General features: G+C 35.1%; 1 protein-coding gene across 1 annotated transcript; it reads left to right on the top strand.

Moving 5' to 3' along the window:
- Positions 1-2466: 2466 nt before the first annotated feature.
- Positions 2467-17889, top strand: GUCY1A1 (guanylate cyclase 1 soluble subunit alpha 1). The gene is made up of 8 exons (XM_063310852.1): positions 2467-2976; positions 5720-5781; positions 6964-7019; positions 8444-9153; positions 11073-11558; positions 12169-12312; positions 15299-15453; positions 15680-17889. Exons 1-8 carry the CDS (start codon positions 2734-2736, stop codon positions 15879-15881), a joined length of 2058 nt encoding a protein of 685 aa, XP_063166922.1. The 5' UTR covers positions 2467-2733; the 3' UTR covers positions 15882-17889.
- Positions 17890-18505: the final 616 nt, after the last annotated feature.

Below are 18505 nucleotides of genomic sequence, written 5' to 3'. Positions count from 1 at the left end.
TCATGTCTAGTATTTGTTTTCTACCCAACCACTCAATTGATCTTCATAATTCTTCACAAAGAACTATTTTTCAATTTTTTTTCATATAGAACTATGTTTCCTGGCATATCCAATTAGGCAGACTTATTTATATAAATTCAGTATTTGTCAGTTTGTGTTGATTGCTAAGCATCTTATATGATTCTGTGCAATGCTAAATATACTCAGTAAGAGTAGACTTTTTAGCCAAGAAGATTGGCTGAGCTTTTGCTTTATTGATATCATAAGCAAATATAGGGATGATATGAATGAGTAATCACATTTGCTTATTTTTTGTTTGGGATTTTTTTTTGCAAAAACACACCCCCAAATTAGAATGAAAGAAAACAAAATAATCCACATATATCAATGACCATGCATTTTTGTTATACAGTTATAAGTAGATTTGAACCCTCTTGTTTAGGTCGAGAAATGAGTAAAAGTCAATGGAACGTTCTCTCAATTATACTGTAATCTCTGTATAGTAAAGAACAATGTGATGAATTAGTGTCTTAAGTGTTCTAAAAGGAGTTCATAACTGCATTCATAATGCATATTTGCATTATAATTTAAATTTCACAAATTTGTCTGTGTTTTATTCCAATTTAGACTTATCTGATTCCACGTGTTGGACCCAAGATACCAGTTGCTGGTACTTAACTTTTGTCATATATTAGTTTTTGAATATAATCAAAAAGTCTGAAAGAAAAGAAAATATCCCTTTCCCCGTATTAAGTATTACCTCATTTTAGCTATAGTCTTGGTTACTACGATTGTATTATACAATAATGGCTCTGCTGCTTTTTCTGGCCCATTTTTCTTTTTAGCACAAATGAAACATAGGAATTGTTACAGTACCTAGGAGGATTGTACATGTCAGGCATATTGTCACTCACAAAACCACTATTATCTTGAAATTACACACAAACTTCTAATCTGTCTTTACAGTCAGTGAAATGTAATTAACCTTGTAGCAGAGAATGTGAGGGAGCTATGACTTTTGCTCTTAATTGCCACTGGAATTTCTTTTGACGGAAAATGTATTTATTAGAAGAACATAGGTGAAGTGTAGTGAACCCCAAGCCTAGTAATTCTTCTTCAAATCCATTTTATCAGTGAGAAGACAGGAAATAGAAGTCTAATTGGGGGGAGGGGTGGTATTAAGAAAAAGCAAGGTGGCAGTTGCAACCTAAACCTATTTCATGGAGATGGGCTGATAGACCCTTCAAATCCATGTCTTGATCCATGTTTAAGATAAGAAAATCCACTGTAAAACACTTCAACAAAGTTCGATAATTTTTCCTCAGTATGTCATAAAACTACTTTATTTAAATAACTTAAACTATAGTTTTTAGATTTATTCATCAAGAATTCTTGCCTATCACTGCCTGTCTTTCCATCTCTGTTGAGTATTTCTGCTGGGACCAGGCATATAGTAAAGCCCTGTTTTGTTTGTTTGTTTATTGTTGAATTTATACATTGCCTTTTGGTTTATTCCGATAGTCAAGGTAGCTCACAATGACATACATGGCTTTCCTTGCCTGAACATTTTTAGTTGACTTTCTGTTGAAGCAAAAAGATTTTTCTCTACCAATCCTTCTGCTTTTGGATTAATGAGTCACTGGTTATGACCTCATCATAACTGGGATGAACAAGATGCATTACTGATACAGCCACTCACTGGCTTCCTATCTGCCTATCCAATTTTGCTACATCCTTTCTTTCCCCAACTACTAAAGATACTCCTTTAAAGCCTTTGCACCCATCCATGGTCACACTTCCTTCCTGTCTGAATGCAGCTATGGCTCGTTTCTATTTCTATTACTGGTTCTGGCCACCTGCTTTGCCAATCACCTGCACAATCTTCTTCTGAGAGTTGTCCACATGGGTCAAAATCTCTTCAGCTGGGAAGAGTGATCCTGTCTGTCCTATCCAATTTTGCTAAGTCCTTTATTTCACTAATTTTTAATTCACTAATTTTTCCACCGCCCAGAGTCGTGTTTGAGATGGGCAGTGGAAATATGTGCTAAATAAATAAATAAATAAATAAAAATATCTAATACAATATTTTAGTTTTAAAGAAAGTAAGATATTTGTTCTCAGATGTATGGTGTAGCATTGGGAGAACAAGATGCAGCAAGTCTTAGGATCATTCAAAGCACGAGATTGAAAGTTTTTAATTTCAAATGCAATTTTTTTGTCTGAAACTGAAAATTTAACTGTGATTTTTTAAAAACAAACATAAGGTATGAAGTGGGTTTCATAAATCACAGTCAGTTAAACATGACGTAGTGCTAATAAATTATGCTTCATGGAAAATGTAAATTAGGTTTCATGTCTTTTTCTCTTGCCACTAAAAGAGAAGAATGTAAGGAGAATTCATGTGCTTGAAGCTTACTCTGTCACCAATTACAGTGTAGTTTAATAAGACATCCAACTATAGTCATCAACAGTGGGGATACAGAGAATTTATGCTGTGTTCTTTAATGTAGTGAAAAGCATAATATAATACTATTTGTCTCCTTTCACTTTTTTTCCTTCTTTCATTGCAGGCTAATAAAGATAATGTTGTTTTGGCAGTTGATTTTACAGTCAAAAGTAATTTACCACAGGAATTCCTGCTGTTAGCTCTTTCTTCTGTTGTTGGTTAATGGAACAGACATGTTCAGCACAAAATAGAGATACACACAATTTTGTAATAGTGATTTGTACAGTATGTTTTGCACAAAACTGAAAGAGCTGAAGATCACTGGCGAATGTCCTTTCTCCTTGCTAACCCAAAGTGGCATTTCAGATGAAAATGAGGAAGAAGGTGCTGAGGTGCCAAACAGTTCTAAGGCTCCTTTGCCCATCTGCAGAGAGAAAGACCCTCATGGAAACCTTCCACAAAGGAAAACCAGGAGCAGAGTATTTCTACATACTCTAGCTGAGAGCATTTACAAACTCATCTCTCCCCAGGTAAGTTGATTGGAATATCAGTAGGAAAATCCTGTTTTTAAAAAATATCCCTTACCCATCTTTGTTCTATCTTTATTTATGCCCAGTTCTACTATTTGAAACATTTTGATAAAGGTACTCAAGGTATGATACTTTTGTACACCTTGATTTAGCAGTGACTTGACAAGGCTTACACTGGCTAGCAATCTAGCAAAACTCAGGATACAGAATTCTGACAGGACCATTACAGCAAAATTTAAATGGACCTGATTTTTTATACATACAGTACTATGGCTCACTCGTTTTTTTACAGCAAAAGGAGTTGGTTCCTAGAGCTTCTGACTATGCCTTCATAGTAACAATGGAGACATCCAATGTATACTAATAGAGGTGGGATTTTTGCCTTAGCAAAATGCATTTTATTTATTCTTCCTGGGCTCCCTAACCTATTTTTAATAACGTTTTAAGAGAAAATCTTTCTGTTTGGTTTAGTTTGAAAAACATCCATATCACAGAAATATATACATTAATAAGAAAAAGGATGATGTCTGAGGGTACTTCTTAAAGAGAGAAGCAGTTATTCTTATTATTCAATCAGTCTAATACTGTTTTTTGTACAGTCTGGATGAATCAAGTTACTTACTGCCCCCTGAACATTTTGTATTTAACTTCCATTAGTTTCAGCCAGAATAGTCAATAGTGGAGGGATATGGGAATAATTGTCTAAAACAACTGGAGTGAATCTAATTTTCTGTTCCTCTCAGCATTTCTTATGGATCTCTAAAGCAAAAGTGTTTTCGAATCACATTGTCTGGGATCCATCAGATATGTGACCTTCATGTAAAACGCGTAGCCTGCGATGTCTAAAGTCCTTTTCAAATTATTCATATTACACTCTTTTTAAAAGTAGAATAGGAATCTGATATGTATATGGATGGTGGGGATATTGATTCCTATATGATGCTGTTTTCTAGTATACCTGCAGAATTTTATATATAAATTAGCTGAGAAAGTATTCCAATATTACAAGGAACTGATTATAGTATATGGGACAAAACTGGCACCCAATTGCATTTGTTCCCTTAGATCAGTGCTTCCCAAACTTTTTCCTTCATTACCCAAAACCACTTATCAGAAAGTCCTTTTTACCCAGTGTAGGTAAAACACTTTAAGTCAATTTAAATGTCCCTGTTGTGATTGGGTAATGGGTTTGTGTGTTGTTACCCAAAGAAAAACAACTTTTACCCAATTCTGGGTAATTTACCCAGGTTTGGGAAGCACTGCCTTAGTTAGAACCAGATTTATTTAGAAGTTAGGCTCTCTTTCCACTGGCTGAAGATCAGCTTATGTTACCCATTTTCCACTTGGAAAGCTTTCTGCAACTATCATGCCCCGGATCTGTTCATATGCTTCCATTGACGTCAATCAGAGGTTGTTGTAAGAATTACATGGAGAATACAGTACAGGCTGAAATAACATTTGATGACATTCAAGATACCAATAAATGCATGTGATGTTTCTTTGCTTATTAATTAATTTGAATTCAAAAATAGAAATTGAAGAATCAAGTGAGGATATGGAAAATCCTTCACATATTGTTTCTGTTTAAATATAATTATTAATTACATCTTGTTTTAATAAGGAGAAACATTATTTCTGTTCTTTTTATTTCAAATGTAAAATATTGAAGTCAGCACTACAGTTTTTCTTGAGGCAGCATAATCTTCCTTCATCCCTATTTTACTTCCATAAAATCTCTAAAATTTTGGTGTAACAAATAATGAAAATGGCAACAGATGTTAAACGTAATAGCAACCCCAAGTTTGCCATTCTGATGGACTGTTAATAATAGGAGTCTGGACAACCATCTACTGAAGATAGTTGGAATCTGGATAACTATCTTTGGATATTTGCATTGTGCAAAGTCCTTGCTTAGTTGCATAGATACCCTACAAATCCCCTTCACTGGTCATGGAAATTTGCTTACTAGAAGTCTCTTAAAGCCATCATAATCCCTGGGTTGGATTGCTGAGGGGTAATAGAGAATAAGTGCGAAATACAAGTACATTGTTCATTTTTTAAAATCAATACTACTACATTGCATTAATACAGTGCATTAATACAGAATTGTTGGTGCAATAGCAGCTGTTCCTGGAGACCATATTATTTGAATGGATCATAAAATAAAATTGTAAATTTATGATCCATATGCACAGAGAATTCTGAAAACAGATTCTGAAAATTGTGCCACTATGCAAACAAGACAGATATGTTAGCTAGGAATTTTGGCAATCCGTGAATAGCATATTTTCATTTTGTATGAGGCTGAATTCTGCCTTAAACAGAGGGTTCACAGCTGGGAGATGCTCCTGGATTCACTCCTGCTGCTGGCTGGCCAGGTGATTGGTTGCCATTTTGTGAAGAAGCTGTACTAGAACATCATGTCTAAGTCATTTCCAGGTTCCCTTATGTAAATATTCTCCAAGTGTGGTTGTCTTTGAAGAAAGTTCAAAAACTGCTTTTGGTTGAAATTGTGGTTGGCAAAGTATCACTCAAGTTAGAAAACTTTGCAGATCCTTGGATAGGATCCTTCCTATTTAAATATACAGCATATTTCTATTAAATACATAGAATGGATTTGAAACCTGAGCTAAATGACATTTGTACCTTTTGTCTCTTTCTGTTTAAAAGATCAGGATCTTTCTGATTCCAGTATTACATGTTTAAATATCATTTGATTTAATATGACCTTTTCTCATTTCAGTATGAAAGGTTGTATCTTGCATTTCAAAGAACCCTAGCCAATAATAATATAAAAGAAATCAGGTAAGTTATCTATGGTTGCAACATTTAATAAATTCAAAAAGAATTATAGATATATCTAGCAGTTAGTGCTGCCTCATTAATCCCTATTTCCTATTATTTAATGACTAAGTTTTAATACTTACGAAGTATAAGTTGAACAGCAACTTTGTAGTATAATTTCTCCTGTCAGTATTTTGGACTGTAAGGCTTTATATGCTGTTGGTAGAGTGAGGTGTATTATTAAATAAGGGCTTTAACGTTATTAAATGTAATGTACGTATTCTGTAACAAAAATGGGCAGAAAGTAGAAAATAAACTAAGAAACCTCTGGGTGATTTTTCAGTAAATCAGTAAAGGTTTCTGTCCCAGTTATACAATAAGAGCAACAGGCATAGACATGATCACAAGATGGCAATAAAAATGTAAATAAGATGTGAACTCTTTGTTGCCATCATGTGGTCATCTAGATTTTTGCAGCTCAGATCTGGTGGTCCTAGACAACTGTCCGATTTGTTGCTGAATTCAAGTACCTGAAATATAAAACAGAGTCTTCTGTACTAAAAAATGAGGAGTTTGAACTATAATTTAACAGCAAAATATTAGAATTTTTCATCAGGACAGGGTCAAGAGGCTGAATCTTGAGCTGTATCCCCTTTTTAGAGTACTGGAATACTTCATTACTTTGAAGATAGCTTGCACCCTTTGCCTTTCCTTTCAAGCTGTGCTGTCATGAGAACTGACAGCTTAAAAGTAACTGACTTTTACATATGTTTAGTATTTTTTCCTCAGAAAAAGGAAATGAAGGTGCCTAAGAGCCAGACTTCAGGCTGGATTGTACCATTTCCTAGCATTGTGGCTGCTTCTCTGATCTAGCCAATTTGGAAGTTAAACTATTTTTTATATAATCAGAACAAGTGTTATAATCTTTTTATGGCACTGCAGTTGCAAGCAAACTCATTTGGCTGCATGTTCTATCAATTTTCAAGTTTAGATTTGCTTAGAATTTTATGGGTTTATATGGATGTATGGATAGGAGGGTCATCATTCAGTTTGTGAAAAATTGAAAAACTAAGAAAAAGTATCATTATACTTTAAACACTGGATACATTATTTATTATTTTATTAATTATTTCCATTCAAGAAAAGTTTTACTTGATCTTTACTAACTGTAGTTTTAAAAATTTTGTTTTTCTTCATTTACAGACAGTATGATGAAAAAGATTTTGAGAAGCTGATCACTGATCATGCAAATATGGCTGGTAATGACATATTTATGCATAGCAAATACTGCCACTACAACCAATTTATGATTATTAAGCATCCCCAATGACCTGAGTTCAACCAAGATCACTAATAACATGGAGTCTTCTTGAATGTCTTAGAGTCAAAATGAAGGCATGCAGCTGCAAAGGCAGATAATCAACAATAACGACAGCTGAGTTTATGTGGCTTATATTCTGACAGCATGGCATGAAATTGTCGACAATGCTAACCATATAATTTTTCTTAATGTATTTAAGACATTTACAGCCCACTTTTTATCCTAAAAGGTTCCCTTATATATGCTGGATGGTATTTGTTCATTATGGGGGGAGGAGGTGTTAAATAAATGCTTGTTCTACAGAGAAATGCCATACCCCCATAGTTAAACCCCAAGATTGGAACACCAAGAAAATGTGATTCTGTTTTCTCCCCTTCCCTTTTTTTTCTCCTCTGTTTATTGCCTCTTTTGATACATTTTCATTATTCTGTAGACATCTTGCTGGTCAGTAAATAAAGTTCATGACGAGTATAAAATACAAGATATTGAGGATGTATGTTCATATACTTCAGGAAATGATCTGGTTGTCTAATGAAAGGAAAGGATATGGATGGGAAGCATACAATGATTCTGATATACTCCTCAAATTGGAATACTTTCCTAATATTTAACAGGAAAAATATCTGAAAACCCTAGTTCATTCCCCTCAAAGTCCTCTTCTTTTCTTTGTTATTCACATGTATGTGCACACAAACACCTCCCTCCATAAAACATTGGAATGTGTATCTCCTCTGATGTTGTCCTTCTATAGCCAGATCAAATTAAGTGTTATTTCAGATTATCTCAAATTCAAATTAAATGTTAATCTGCAAAGATAAAACTCAAAATCTGTGGGATCAGTTCCCTTGATTAGTAGGAGAAAAGCAGCAATCAGAGAGTTTCATTTTTCTCATCCCTAGCTTTCATCATTTGCATCTCTGTGCTTCTCATTTCAGGAGGGGAAGTTGCTGTGAGCAGATTAAACAAGAAAGGGGTTCAAGATCCACCTGTGTCCCATTTTTCATTTGCTACTAGTACCAACAGTAATTTTTAGTAGAGTTACATGCCAAATTCCAGAAGGCTATTTGCTGCAGATGCCTAGTTGGTGGTTACATTTCATCTGCAAGAGCCCATAACAAATGCTCACCAGATTTTTGCAAAAAAATAGATCCTTTGCTTCAATCATACAAGGTCTCAGGGAAGAAAAACTGTCTTCAGAGAGTGGTCTAAAACAGCTATTTATCTGAAGTGTTCAGTAATAGAAAGCAGGGTTAGATAAAAGAAACAGGAGAATGTACATTGAAAATCAAAAACACATTAATTGGGGGACTTTAAGATTGTATTTAGAACAATACCATTAACCAAATTGTTTTATGCTGGCAGGAATTCCAGTCAATGTTGTAAAAGAATCACTTGGCGAAGAGCTTTTCAAAATATGCTATGAAGAAGATGAACACATTCTTGCAGTTGTTGGGGGAACTCTCAAAGACTTTTTGAACAGTTTCAGTACTCTTCTGAAGCAGAGCTCTCACTGCCATGAAGCTGGAAAAATGGGCAGAGTTGAAGAAGTCTCAATTTTGTGTTTGGAAAAAGACCCTCATTTTTTAAATGTGTACTATTTCTTTCCCCAAAAACCAACTACCCTCATCCTGTCTGGCATTATTAAGACAGCAGCTCTCATTTTGTATGATACGGAGGTCAAGGTAACAGTAATGCCACCCAGCTTCTGCAGGGACAGTGCTGAGTTTATTGATCAACCTTATTTGTTGTATTCGGTGCACATCAAAAACACAAAGCCATCACTGTCACCCTGTAAACCCCAATCTTCTCTTGTCATTCCTTCTTCTATGTTCTGTAAGACCTTTCCTTTCCATTGCATGTTTGACAAGGACATGGTTATTCTGCAAGTTGGCAATGGCATCAGGAGATTATTAAACAAAAGAGAATTTCAAGCAAAGCCACAGTTTGATGAGTGGTTTGAAATTTTAGCTCCTAAAATAAATTGCACATTTAGTGGGATCATGACAATGCTGAACATGCAGTTTTCTATAAGAGTGAGACGAGGAGACAAGGTTCTTAAAAAGTCAACTGGGGTAAGAATTGGATGTATCTTTTTTCTTCATTTCCTCATTATATCCATTTTTCTTTAATTCAGGTATAAGACTATGATGGAATTTATGTATCATGCTGACCTATAGTTTACTTAATTATCTTTGTTTGGATAAATAAGCCATAAACCATGGTTCACAGCCTATGATGGCATGGTTCATAAACAAATCACATTATGGTTTACTGTGATGAATGAACCCAGCCAATCCGGATTAGGTTTTCCCTTAATTTATGAATGTATGAAGGGGAAAAACATTAAGTATTTGAAATCTATATCTTTCTTCTATGTATGTTCACTTTCAGTCAATGCAGTAGATGTTCCAAAGTAGGAGATGTTCTTTCATTCATTCAAGAACAACTTATTTAATATTTTGGAACAATATTACTTTAGATTGCATGTGAGACAACTGACAACCAGATCATGAACCCATGGTGAAATATTTACATGTTGGTGAGACTAAGTTAGACTTCTTTCTTAAATCTAGTTATTCATTGAGTTTCTTTTTAACTGACAGTATTTGAACATGTGAATCCTGCCTTAAAATATACAGATTAACTTAAGTTCTCCAGCTCTTATACATTATTCCTGTTGTGGCTCTCTATATAAATTTGGGAATGCTTTGCTCTAAACATTTCATTTTGAAATTTGATGGGTGGTGGATTATCATAGTACTGCTTACAATCAAATGATTAATATAGATTAAAAATAGCTATCATCTTACTTCCATATTTGATATCGTTAGACTTGATAGCATGTACTGTATATTAGATGTTCTGAATTCGTTCTGCTTCAGATTCATACTGATAGTACATGAGAGTAGAAAAGTCTAACCTACAGAAAATAAAACCATGAGTTGCTAGTTCTAGCAAATTCACAGCCCCTACTTATGCATTTTTAAAAAAAAAAATAACACCAGATCCACTAGATATTCTATATAAGTTATTCCTGTCCCTAGACAAATTGGCATTTTTCCCTCTCTGTCACAAAAGCTAGCCTATTGATAGATTTATTTTCTGATTGTTTTTTACTCTGATTTTTTACCTACCTACCTACCTACCTAACTTATACTTATCTGGCTGTCCATCTCACAGCAATGACTCTGGGCAGTGTACAAATTTAAAACAATACTTTCACAGTCTATGCTACAATACCTGAGGTCAAAATAGTAATCCCAACTTATAAAAATAGCATTAACTATCAGAGCTCACCTAACCTCCCGGCCCAAATGTCTGGGGGAACAGCTGGATCTTCAGTGCCTTACGGAAAACTAATAGGGTTGGGGCCATCCTGATTTCCAGAGGTATGGTTTTCCACAGGGCAGGCATTTCCAGAGAGAAGGCATGACTCCTGGGTCCAACAAGGTGACATTGTTTGATGGAAGTAACCAAGAGCATGCTCACCCCTGTTGGATCTGGTGGGCCAAGCAGAAACAGGCAGTCCCACAAATAGCCTAGAACAATGCCATGTAGGGCTTTATAGGTGATAACCAGCACCCTGAATCATCTTTATCTATCCCTTTCCCTTGCCCACTGATATTGTAATGTGAAAAGCATTGGTTAGTTCTTCAGATAATAGACCATGCTCATCTTGATGAAAATTGCAAGAGTCTAGAGATACTTTTAAAAACTTGCACATTTATAACTTACCACAATTAACTTTATCAGAGTTATAGAATATAGGCATCAGAAAGTAGAAATCTATTAAATACACAATTGTTTATGGAGAAAAGGTAAAAGGGGGATGGTTTTTCAAAAATGAGAGAGAGTGGTGAGGATTATACTTTGGGCTCCACATCCAGAGAAGTTTGTCTGGAATGTCGGTAGACACTGATTTTTGTTACCTTTGTATATGTGAAATAGCTTCAGAATGCTCTCATTGCTTCATTTTACTCTCTTGGCTTAGGTTATGGACCTTAAAGGACAGATGATCTACATTATTGAATCTAATGCCATTTTGTTCTTGGGATCTCCCTGTGTGGATAGACTGGAAGATTTTACAGGACGTGGCTTATATCTTTCAGATATTCCAATTCATAATGCACTTAGGGATGTTGTTTTAATAGGTGAACAAGCCAGAGCTCAAGATGGATTGAAGAAAAGATTAGGGAAGCTTAAGGCTACTCTTGAGCAAGCACATCAAGCTCTTGAAGAAGAGAAAAAGAAGACAGTTGATCTTTTATGCTCTATTTTCCCTGAGGAGGTTGCTCAGCAGCTCTGGCAAGGACAAGTTGTACAGGCCAAGAAATTTAATAATGTCACAATGCTTTTTTCCGACATTGTAGGATTCACTGCAATCTGTTCTCAGTGTTCACCCATGCAGGTTATCACCATGCTTAATGAACTCTACACTCGCTTTGATTATCAGTGTGGAGAACTGGATGTCTACAAGGTAGAGAATTTATTGCATCAGCTTGGCTTTCCAGAGAGAAATAATTGCAAAGAAGTGAATGTGATTTGAAGACCTATTTGGATTCAGAGCTTAAAAGTATAACAGGTTTAAAACATGATATAGAATTAAATGAAACATGTTTATTTGCAACTAAACTGTAGGCGTAATCAAGTAGAAAGCATAATGTAACTTAGAAGTTGATGCTTTAGATGTAAAATAAGTTATCTGGAAAATTATATGCTTTAGACTGCAATCTTCACTACATTTACCTTGGAATAAATATATTGACTTCAATTGCATTATTTATGAGTAAGTGCTTTGGGATTGCTGATAGAGCCTCATAGAAGTAGAATTCAAGGTAAATATTTTGATATAATAACATTTTTATTATAATGAAGAATTACCACAAATGAATCAGAGTTTGTAATGCAAAAATCTTTAGGAGTTGATAAATTGCATAAGAGTACTACAATTTACATTTACTTTGACCAGAGGAGTAGAATGGTGGGTGGTTTGGGAAAGAACATAGTTAACAAAAGCATTTCAGACTGTGTTTTGGGTTTTCTTTTTTTATTTCTTCATCTTGTAAATTGTTCATTTTAATGTTTAGGTAGAAACCATTGGAGATGCATATTGTGTAGCTGGAGGCTTACACAAAGAAAGTGAAACCCATGCGATTCAGATTGCACTAATGGCACTGAAAATGATGGATCTATCCAATGAAGTGATGTCACCACATGGAGAATCCATCAAGGTTAGCAAGCTGAACATGTCTACATTTATTGACATTTTCTGTATAGTGTCAGGCTTCTCCCAAACTGATACCTGCACTAGAAGACTCACAGTTGGGCTTCCTGGACATAATTCTTGATAAGTTAGTTTTTAGTGTGATACTAAAAAAAACATTAATACAAATAAAACTAGCACCTGCACTTGTAACACCCAAAGCTTATATACAGCAAATCCAGAATTCAAAGCTAACATCTTTTTCTTCTGCCCATGTGTCTTAATGCTAAGACACTTAGGTTTTGTCAATGGGAGGAATGGTTAATACCTTGCACTGTCATTGCAGTGAATCATCTGTTCTCAGGAAATGTTCTCTTTTGTTGTTACTGTCTCAAGCAATATTAATTTATATGTTTTTCTTTCACACATGCTTTAATTTAATATGTGAGCAATGTTTCATATTAATGATGCATTAATCCATTTGCTGTGAGTTGTGTTCCATATTAATTGGAGGTTTTCACAGTTCAGTAGCAGGACAGATGAAGGAAATCTGTGAACACAGTGTCAGTATTTTGTAAATTTAAGACATTGCATAAGGGCATTAATTTAATCAATGAAATAGTAGAGGATAAAATTCTACCTATTTCCCAAATGTAAATCACCTCATCCCATTTATAGTCCATCAGTAGAGAAAGAAGTAGACATTTGATGCTTTTGATAGATAAAACTTTGATTTTGACTACATTGATATGTTATCATATATGTTCATAGAGGGTTGCTTAGGGAGGTTACAACATAAATAAATAGCAGTGTGCAAGACAGTTATGGGATATGGGAGGATAAACATGCTGTATTGCATTATTAAAATGTAATTGTGGTCATAACTACAGAACAGGAATGAAAGTCATCGTCGGTGTTGATTTTGGGGGGAAAGGTAACATGGTATAAAATCTGGAATGTAAAACCTGAGACATGAAAATGTTGTACATAATACCAGCAAAGCATTATTTAAGAAAAGATCATTTTTCCTGTTTGAGCCTCTGTTATAATTAAGCCTTACTTTTTCTTCTTTTTATCCTTTGTAATATATGAAAAAAGGCACTTTCATTTTGGTGCTGTGAGTATTAATTTATTCAAATTGTCTTCTTGAAGTGCACCTAGGAATTAGTGCTATTCCTGGGCTTCCAGCTGGAGGAACTGTGGCATAGTTAAGAGTCTTAATGCTGTGTCTCATTGAAAAAACAAGCCATGTTCATATGGTTATTTCTGTTTGGCCTGGCTCACACATAACACTAAGTCATAATGTATTTATTTGTTTTTAGCTTAGTGTGATATGTGAATCCATCCATTATAGCTTAATATTAGGTATAAACCAGGCCATTATGGGATTGTTACAAATCTTGTAAGAAAAATCCTGGTTTTATATATGAATGCAGCTATTATGGCTTTGAACAACCTTGAATGTTATAACCACTCTAAATCACACTCTGTGAAAGTCATCCACACCTATGTGCAAGCTAAGAGAATTCTCAGCTTTAATTGTAAGGGGGCTTTCTGATCTTTTCCTAAATCTCAGGAAATCAACCATTCCCCTATATGGTTCTAAACAAAGGGTTTATCTTTTAAGCAGTGCAGCTATATAAACTTGATTTATTTCCATATAATTTCTTTACAGGACTTGTTTACATTAATGTTGTACATTAATGAATATGGAAATTAACCATTCTGAAACCTCAAATAGTTGTTTTGATCTGAAGTAGATTTGATTGAATTTCTCTTTCAAATCAGATATTACAAATGTAATCAGGTGTTTTCCAATCAAAGGTTCTGTGCACTTCCCAGTTTTGCAGAAACCCAGACATTGTTGCTGCTATATAGGCAAAGCTGATGAAGGGGTGTAAGTGGTGTGAATTGCTTTCTGTTATCAAATAGTTGACCAATGTGTTTTAACAACTCCATGAATATACTGGTGTAGGCTTTAATGGTCCGTATCTGTCGGGCAGTGTTGGGCTTCAGGGTTTAGTGACACTGGTCATTATGCACTGCACCATAATGATAATGAAATTCAATTCAGGGGCACACAAGTCCTGTCAACAACATGAAACTATTACAGTACATATGCCTGCACATAGGAGCTATTGAAATCCACAAACATCCCACAGCTTCAACAAGAAAGAAGAAAGTCTGAAGGTTAACAAACCCGGCTACCTGCTCTTCACCACATTAAGTTCTGTGATGGAATGCATCCCTGAAGTGGGGTGTGTGTGATGTGGTGGATTTCGGCGCTGCCGCTAGCTCTCAGGAAGGAGGGAGCACATTCCAGGGAGATAAGAGAACTCTCAGTAGTCTGGAGGTTGTTAGGGGGAAAGCAAAGAGACTCAAGGTGGCCCCACCCTAGAGTCTCTCAGATTATTTGCGGTTGGGTTAGTCAGGGTAGCTTTAGTCTGGCAAGATTCTGTCTATATGGTGAAAACAATTAAGAACTAGAGTTGGAAAACACTGACTCAGTGTTGTTCTTGGCCTGGTTCTGACCTCAGTCTTGTAGAGAAAGAAACAAACTTGGTTTTTGTGCAAAAATTGGGTCTGAGATAGGGTACTTGCTGTTAGACTACTTTGTATATAATACAGACTATTTCTTTATATTATAGTATATTATACATACAATAGTGATAACATATTTCAGACTTTGGGGGTTTTGATGCTTCTTTAGGCTGAGGTTGAATCTTTTGTCAATTGACTCTTGAATTTTGTATCATTCAGAGCCTACTCTTTTTGCCTCAAAATACAGATTTGAATCATGCCAGTATTTCAAATTCATTACGTGGCTCTAGAAATTAAGCATTGGAACTTTTTCCTTGCACCCACTGGATACTGCCTCCAAGTTGACCTCACAAGTCATCCTGACTGGAGAGAAACATATAAAACTGATATTAGTAATGATTTGATTTTTGTTAAATGTGATTATGAGTTAGTCTTTTTTAATCTCTCTCTCTCCTCTCTCTCTTTTATAAAAGATGCGTATAGGACTACATTCTGGCTCTGTTTTTGCTGGTGTTGTTGGTGTTAAAATGCCACGTTATTGCCTGTTTGGAAACAATGTAACACTTGCCAACAAGTTTGAGTCCTGCAGTGTCCCTAGGAAAATAAATGTTAGTCCTACTACCTACAGGTACAGTAGCTTACCATGTCCAGTGCTTAGCTTTTGCTACTTGTTTGTTACCACTGTAATTATGATCTGAAACCTTTCCTTCTCTCAGAATGCAGAATTCTCTTTGAATCCTTATTTTGTTACTTTGTGTGGAGTGATGAGTAGCCCTTCCAGTCTCCTAACTGTGCTGGTGAGATCTACAGGTTACATCCGAAATATGTAATAATACTTTTCATTTTCACTGCAGGTTGCTAAAGGATCACCCTGGCTTTGTGTTTACTCCTCGCTCAAGACAGGAACTTCCTCCCAACTTTCCAAGTGATATACCTGGAATCTGTTACTTTCTTGATGCTTATCGTCAAGGGAAAAGTACAAAGGCCTGGTTTCAGAAGAAAGATGCTGAAGAAGGAAAGACAAATTTCTTGGGGACATCAACAGGAGTAGATTAAATTGGATTTTGGGGACAAAATGGGGTGTGTGTGATTACAGTATTTCTGAGTTTTGATTTTTTTTTTTTTTGTTAAAGAAACATAATAGCACTTTAGCTTATTAATCACTTGAAAGCCAGTATTAAATTTTAGGAAAAAGGATATCACATACTATGAATTTTTATTGAGATAATATATTCAGTGAATAGCAAGGAATAATTGAAGCAGGAACAAGACAGAGCCAGTCTGCCTGTGAACAATTCCTTCTGTCTAGCAATGAACTACTTTGAACCTGGTTTTTTTTGATAGCATGAGCTTTGCATCTCCTCAACCTTCCCAGTTTTTAGAATCAGCTTTCACAGGAGCTTCTTAGCATTCTACACATCCAGATCCGAGCTGTGGCTGTATGAGCATCAGAGCATGTACTATAGCTTTTAGTGCATGGGTGATAAACACACACTCAGCTAGATGAATGCCACTGCTGTTTAATGAAGTTTTCTGAATAATTTTATAAGGGATGGGAGGGTGCAGCCATACATTATTGTCTGGTTTCCTATTACATTTATTAGTGACCTCTTACACTTTCATGACCTGCTGAGCTTCTACTAATATGGATTTAGCAACCCTCAGGTATGCCAACCCACTCTTTGGACTAAAATATTTAAAAACATAGCTCAAAAGGCCATAATTTATGGGAACTGTAGAACACAGTATCTGGATTTTATACCTGCCTGTGGAAATCCAGTTCTTGTTATTTTTCTTCTGAACCTCCTTTTTATGGTTGACTTCCTTGGTGATTTTCTAGTTACATATAAATTAACTTTGATGACACTGTACTCCCTGTTTCTAGTCAGTTAAATAATATTTACACCTGTGGACTACATAGAATTAAATTCAGAATTGCCTCTCTGATTGGTTTTGTGCCTAGACTTTTAGTGCACAGCTGTTAATGTTATTTACAATTTTCATCTTTCCATGAAAAGAGTATGTTTTATCCAGCTTATGTGAAGGCCATTGAAATTAGTCATTACTGCAATATTTGCACCTTAACATCAGCATGAATGCTTTTGTCAGGTGGTAATACCAGATGCTATGGAAATATCAATAGGTAAACAGTGTTACTTAGACTACAGTGTTATGCACACCTATCTGGGAATAAATGCCAATGAATTCAGTGGGACTTCTGAGTATACCTATATAGGACTACCTTTCCCCTGCTTGTATGGTTGTTGGCAATTTTCAGAACTAGTATACAGAAGATGCCACTCACTGCTATCACTGTCTATAAATTAATATATGTAATATACTGTATAATCAAATCTAAAATCTGTATTCAAACAGCATTTTAAGTTTGGGAGTTACACATTTTATAAGGAGCACATATATACCCTGTTCTGTATAATGGCAGTAAATGTTTTCTTGAGTTGTTACGTAATTTTAATTTTTAGATTAAAATGGGTATAATATTTGCTTAACAGTATTACCATAGTATTCAGCACAGAGATATGAGAAAAATATGAAGACGTATGAATATATGTATATAGAGACTTTGAATGCATTATGATAATATTTGATATATAATGAGCTCAATAAAAAGAATTACACAGAAATGATGTACAGAACTTATACAGATAGTACAAAAACTTTATTTTGCATTGGCATACTTTATCTGCCAATTGTGTTTCAGTAATATACTTAATATCATAGGACGTTTAATTTAATTCAATCCTTATGTTCTCCAATCCTGAGTAGATCCTTTCTAATTCTATTTTTAACAAATGCACACTATTCTTATAGCTCCTAGAAGTTCTGAACAACTAAGCATGCTTACTCCAATTCACCAGTGCCAGTATGTTTATTAATTATGATTCATCCTTGTTCCATGTCATACATCAGGGATACATAACTGAACTAAGGAGCATATTTGTCCTTTGAGAGCTATGGCAGCTCCATAATCTGAAAAGAAATGAATAGGACAACATAACATTAATTTCATTTCATTTGCACTTTATATTTAATTAAAATGAAATATACTATAGTTGTTCTTGATTACTTTCCAGCTATGTACTTAACAATTTTCTTCTTTTCTTGCATTAACAATTAGAGTTTAGAAACAATATTTATAAATCTCTGGAGGCCACACCTAGAGCTTCTGATGATAACACAGACTTCAGGCTGTGCAACATACCTCTTACGGGAGGAGAAACCCTACACATGTAACTTTTTCATTGCAACATCCTGGTCCCTCATGTATAGCTGTTTTTCAGAGGCACTGAAATAAGGAGACCTAAATCTAGATAGTACATTGTAAGAAAAGAAGTGTATGTGTAATATAATGCAGAGAATTAGATATTATTTGGAATTAGATATTACTTGGAGTCATATTGTATGATGCATTTGGAATCATATTGTATCATGCATTTTACAATCGGTTTGTTGGCCTAATGAAATCTGTGGCTAAGAGGAACATCCCAAGAGGCTTTCATAAAGACTACATTCCTGGATGGAGCGAGGAGACAAGTTACTTGTGTGCTGAGTTTGATCAAGACAGTAACCGGAGAAAGCAACTGAATTGCAGAAATCCCTGGACAGTGCCAGAAAAGAGAAATGGTCCAGGATTGTTAAAAACTTAAATTTCACTCACT

This window comes from Candoia aspera, chromosome 8 (genome assembly GCF_035149785.1).
Source record: "Candoia aspera isolate rCanAsp1 chromosome 8, rCanAsp1.hap2, whole genome shotgun sequence".
Classification (NCBI taxonomy): domain Eukaryota; kingdom Metazoa; phylum Chordata; class Lepidosauria; order Squamata; family Boidae; genus Candoia; species Candoia aspera.
The sequence above is the reverse complement of the archived record's forward strand: the minus strand, read 5'-3'. Positions and strand labels throughout refer to the sequence as shown.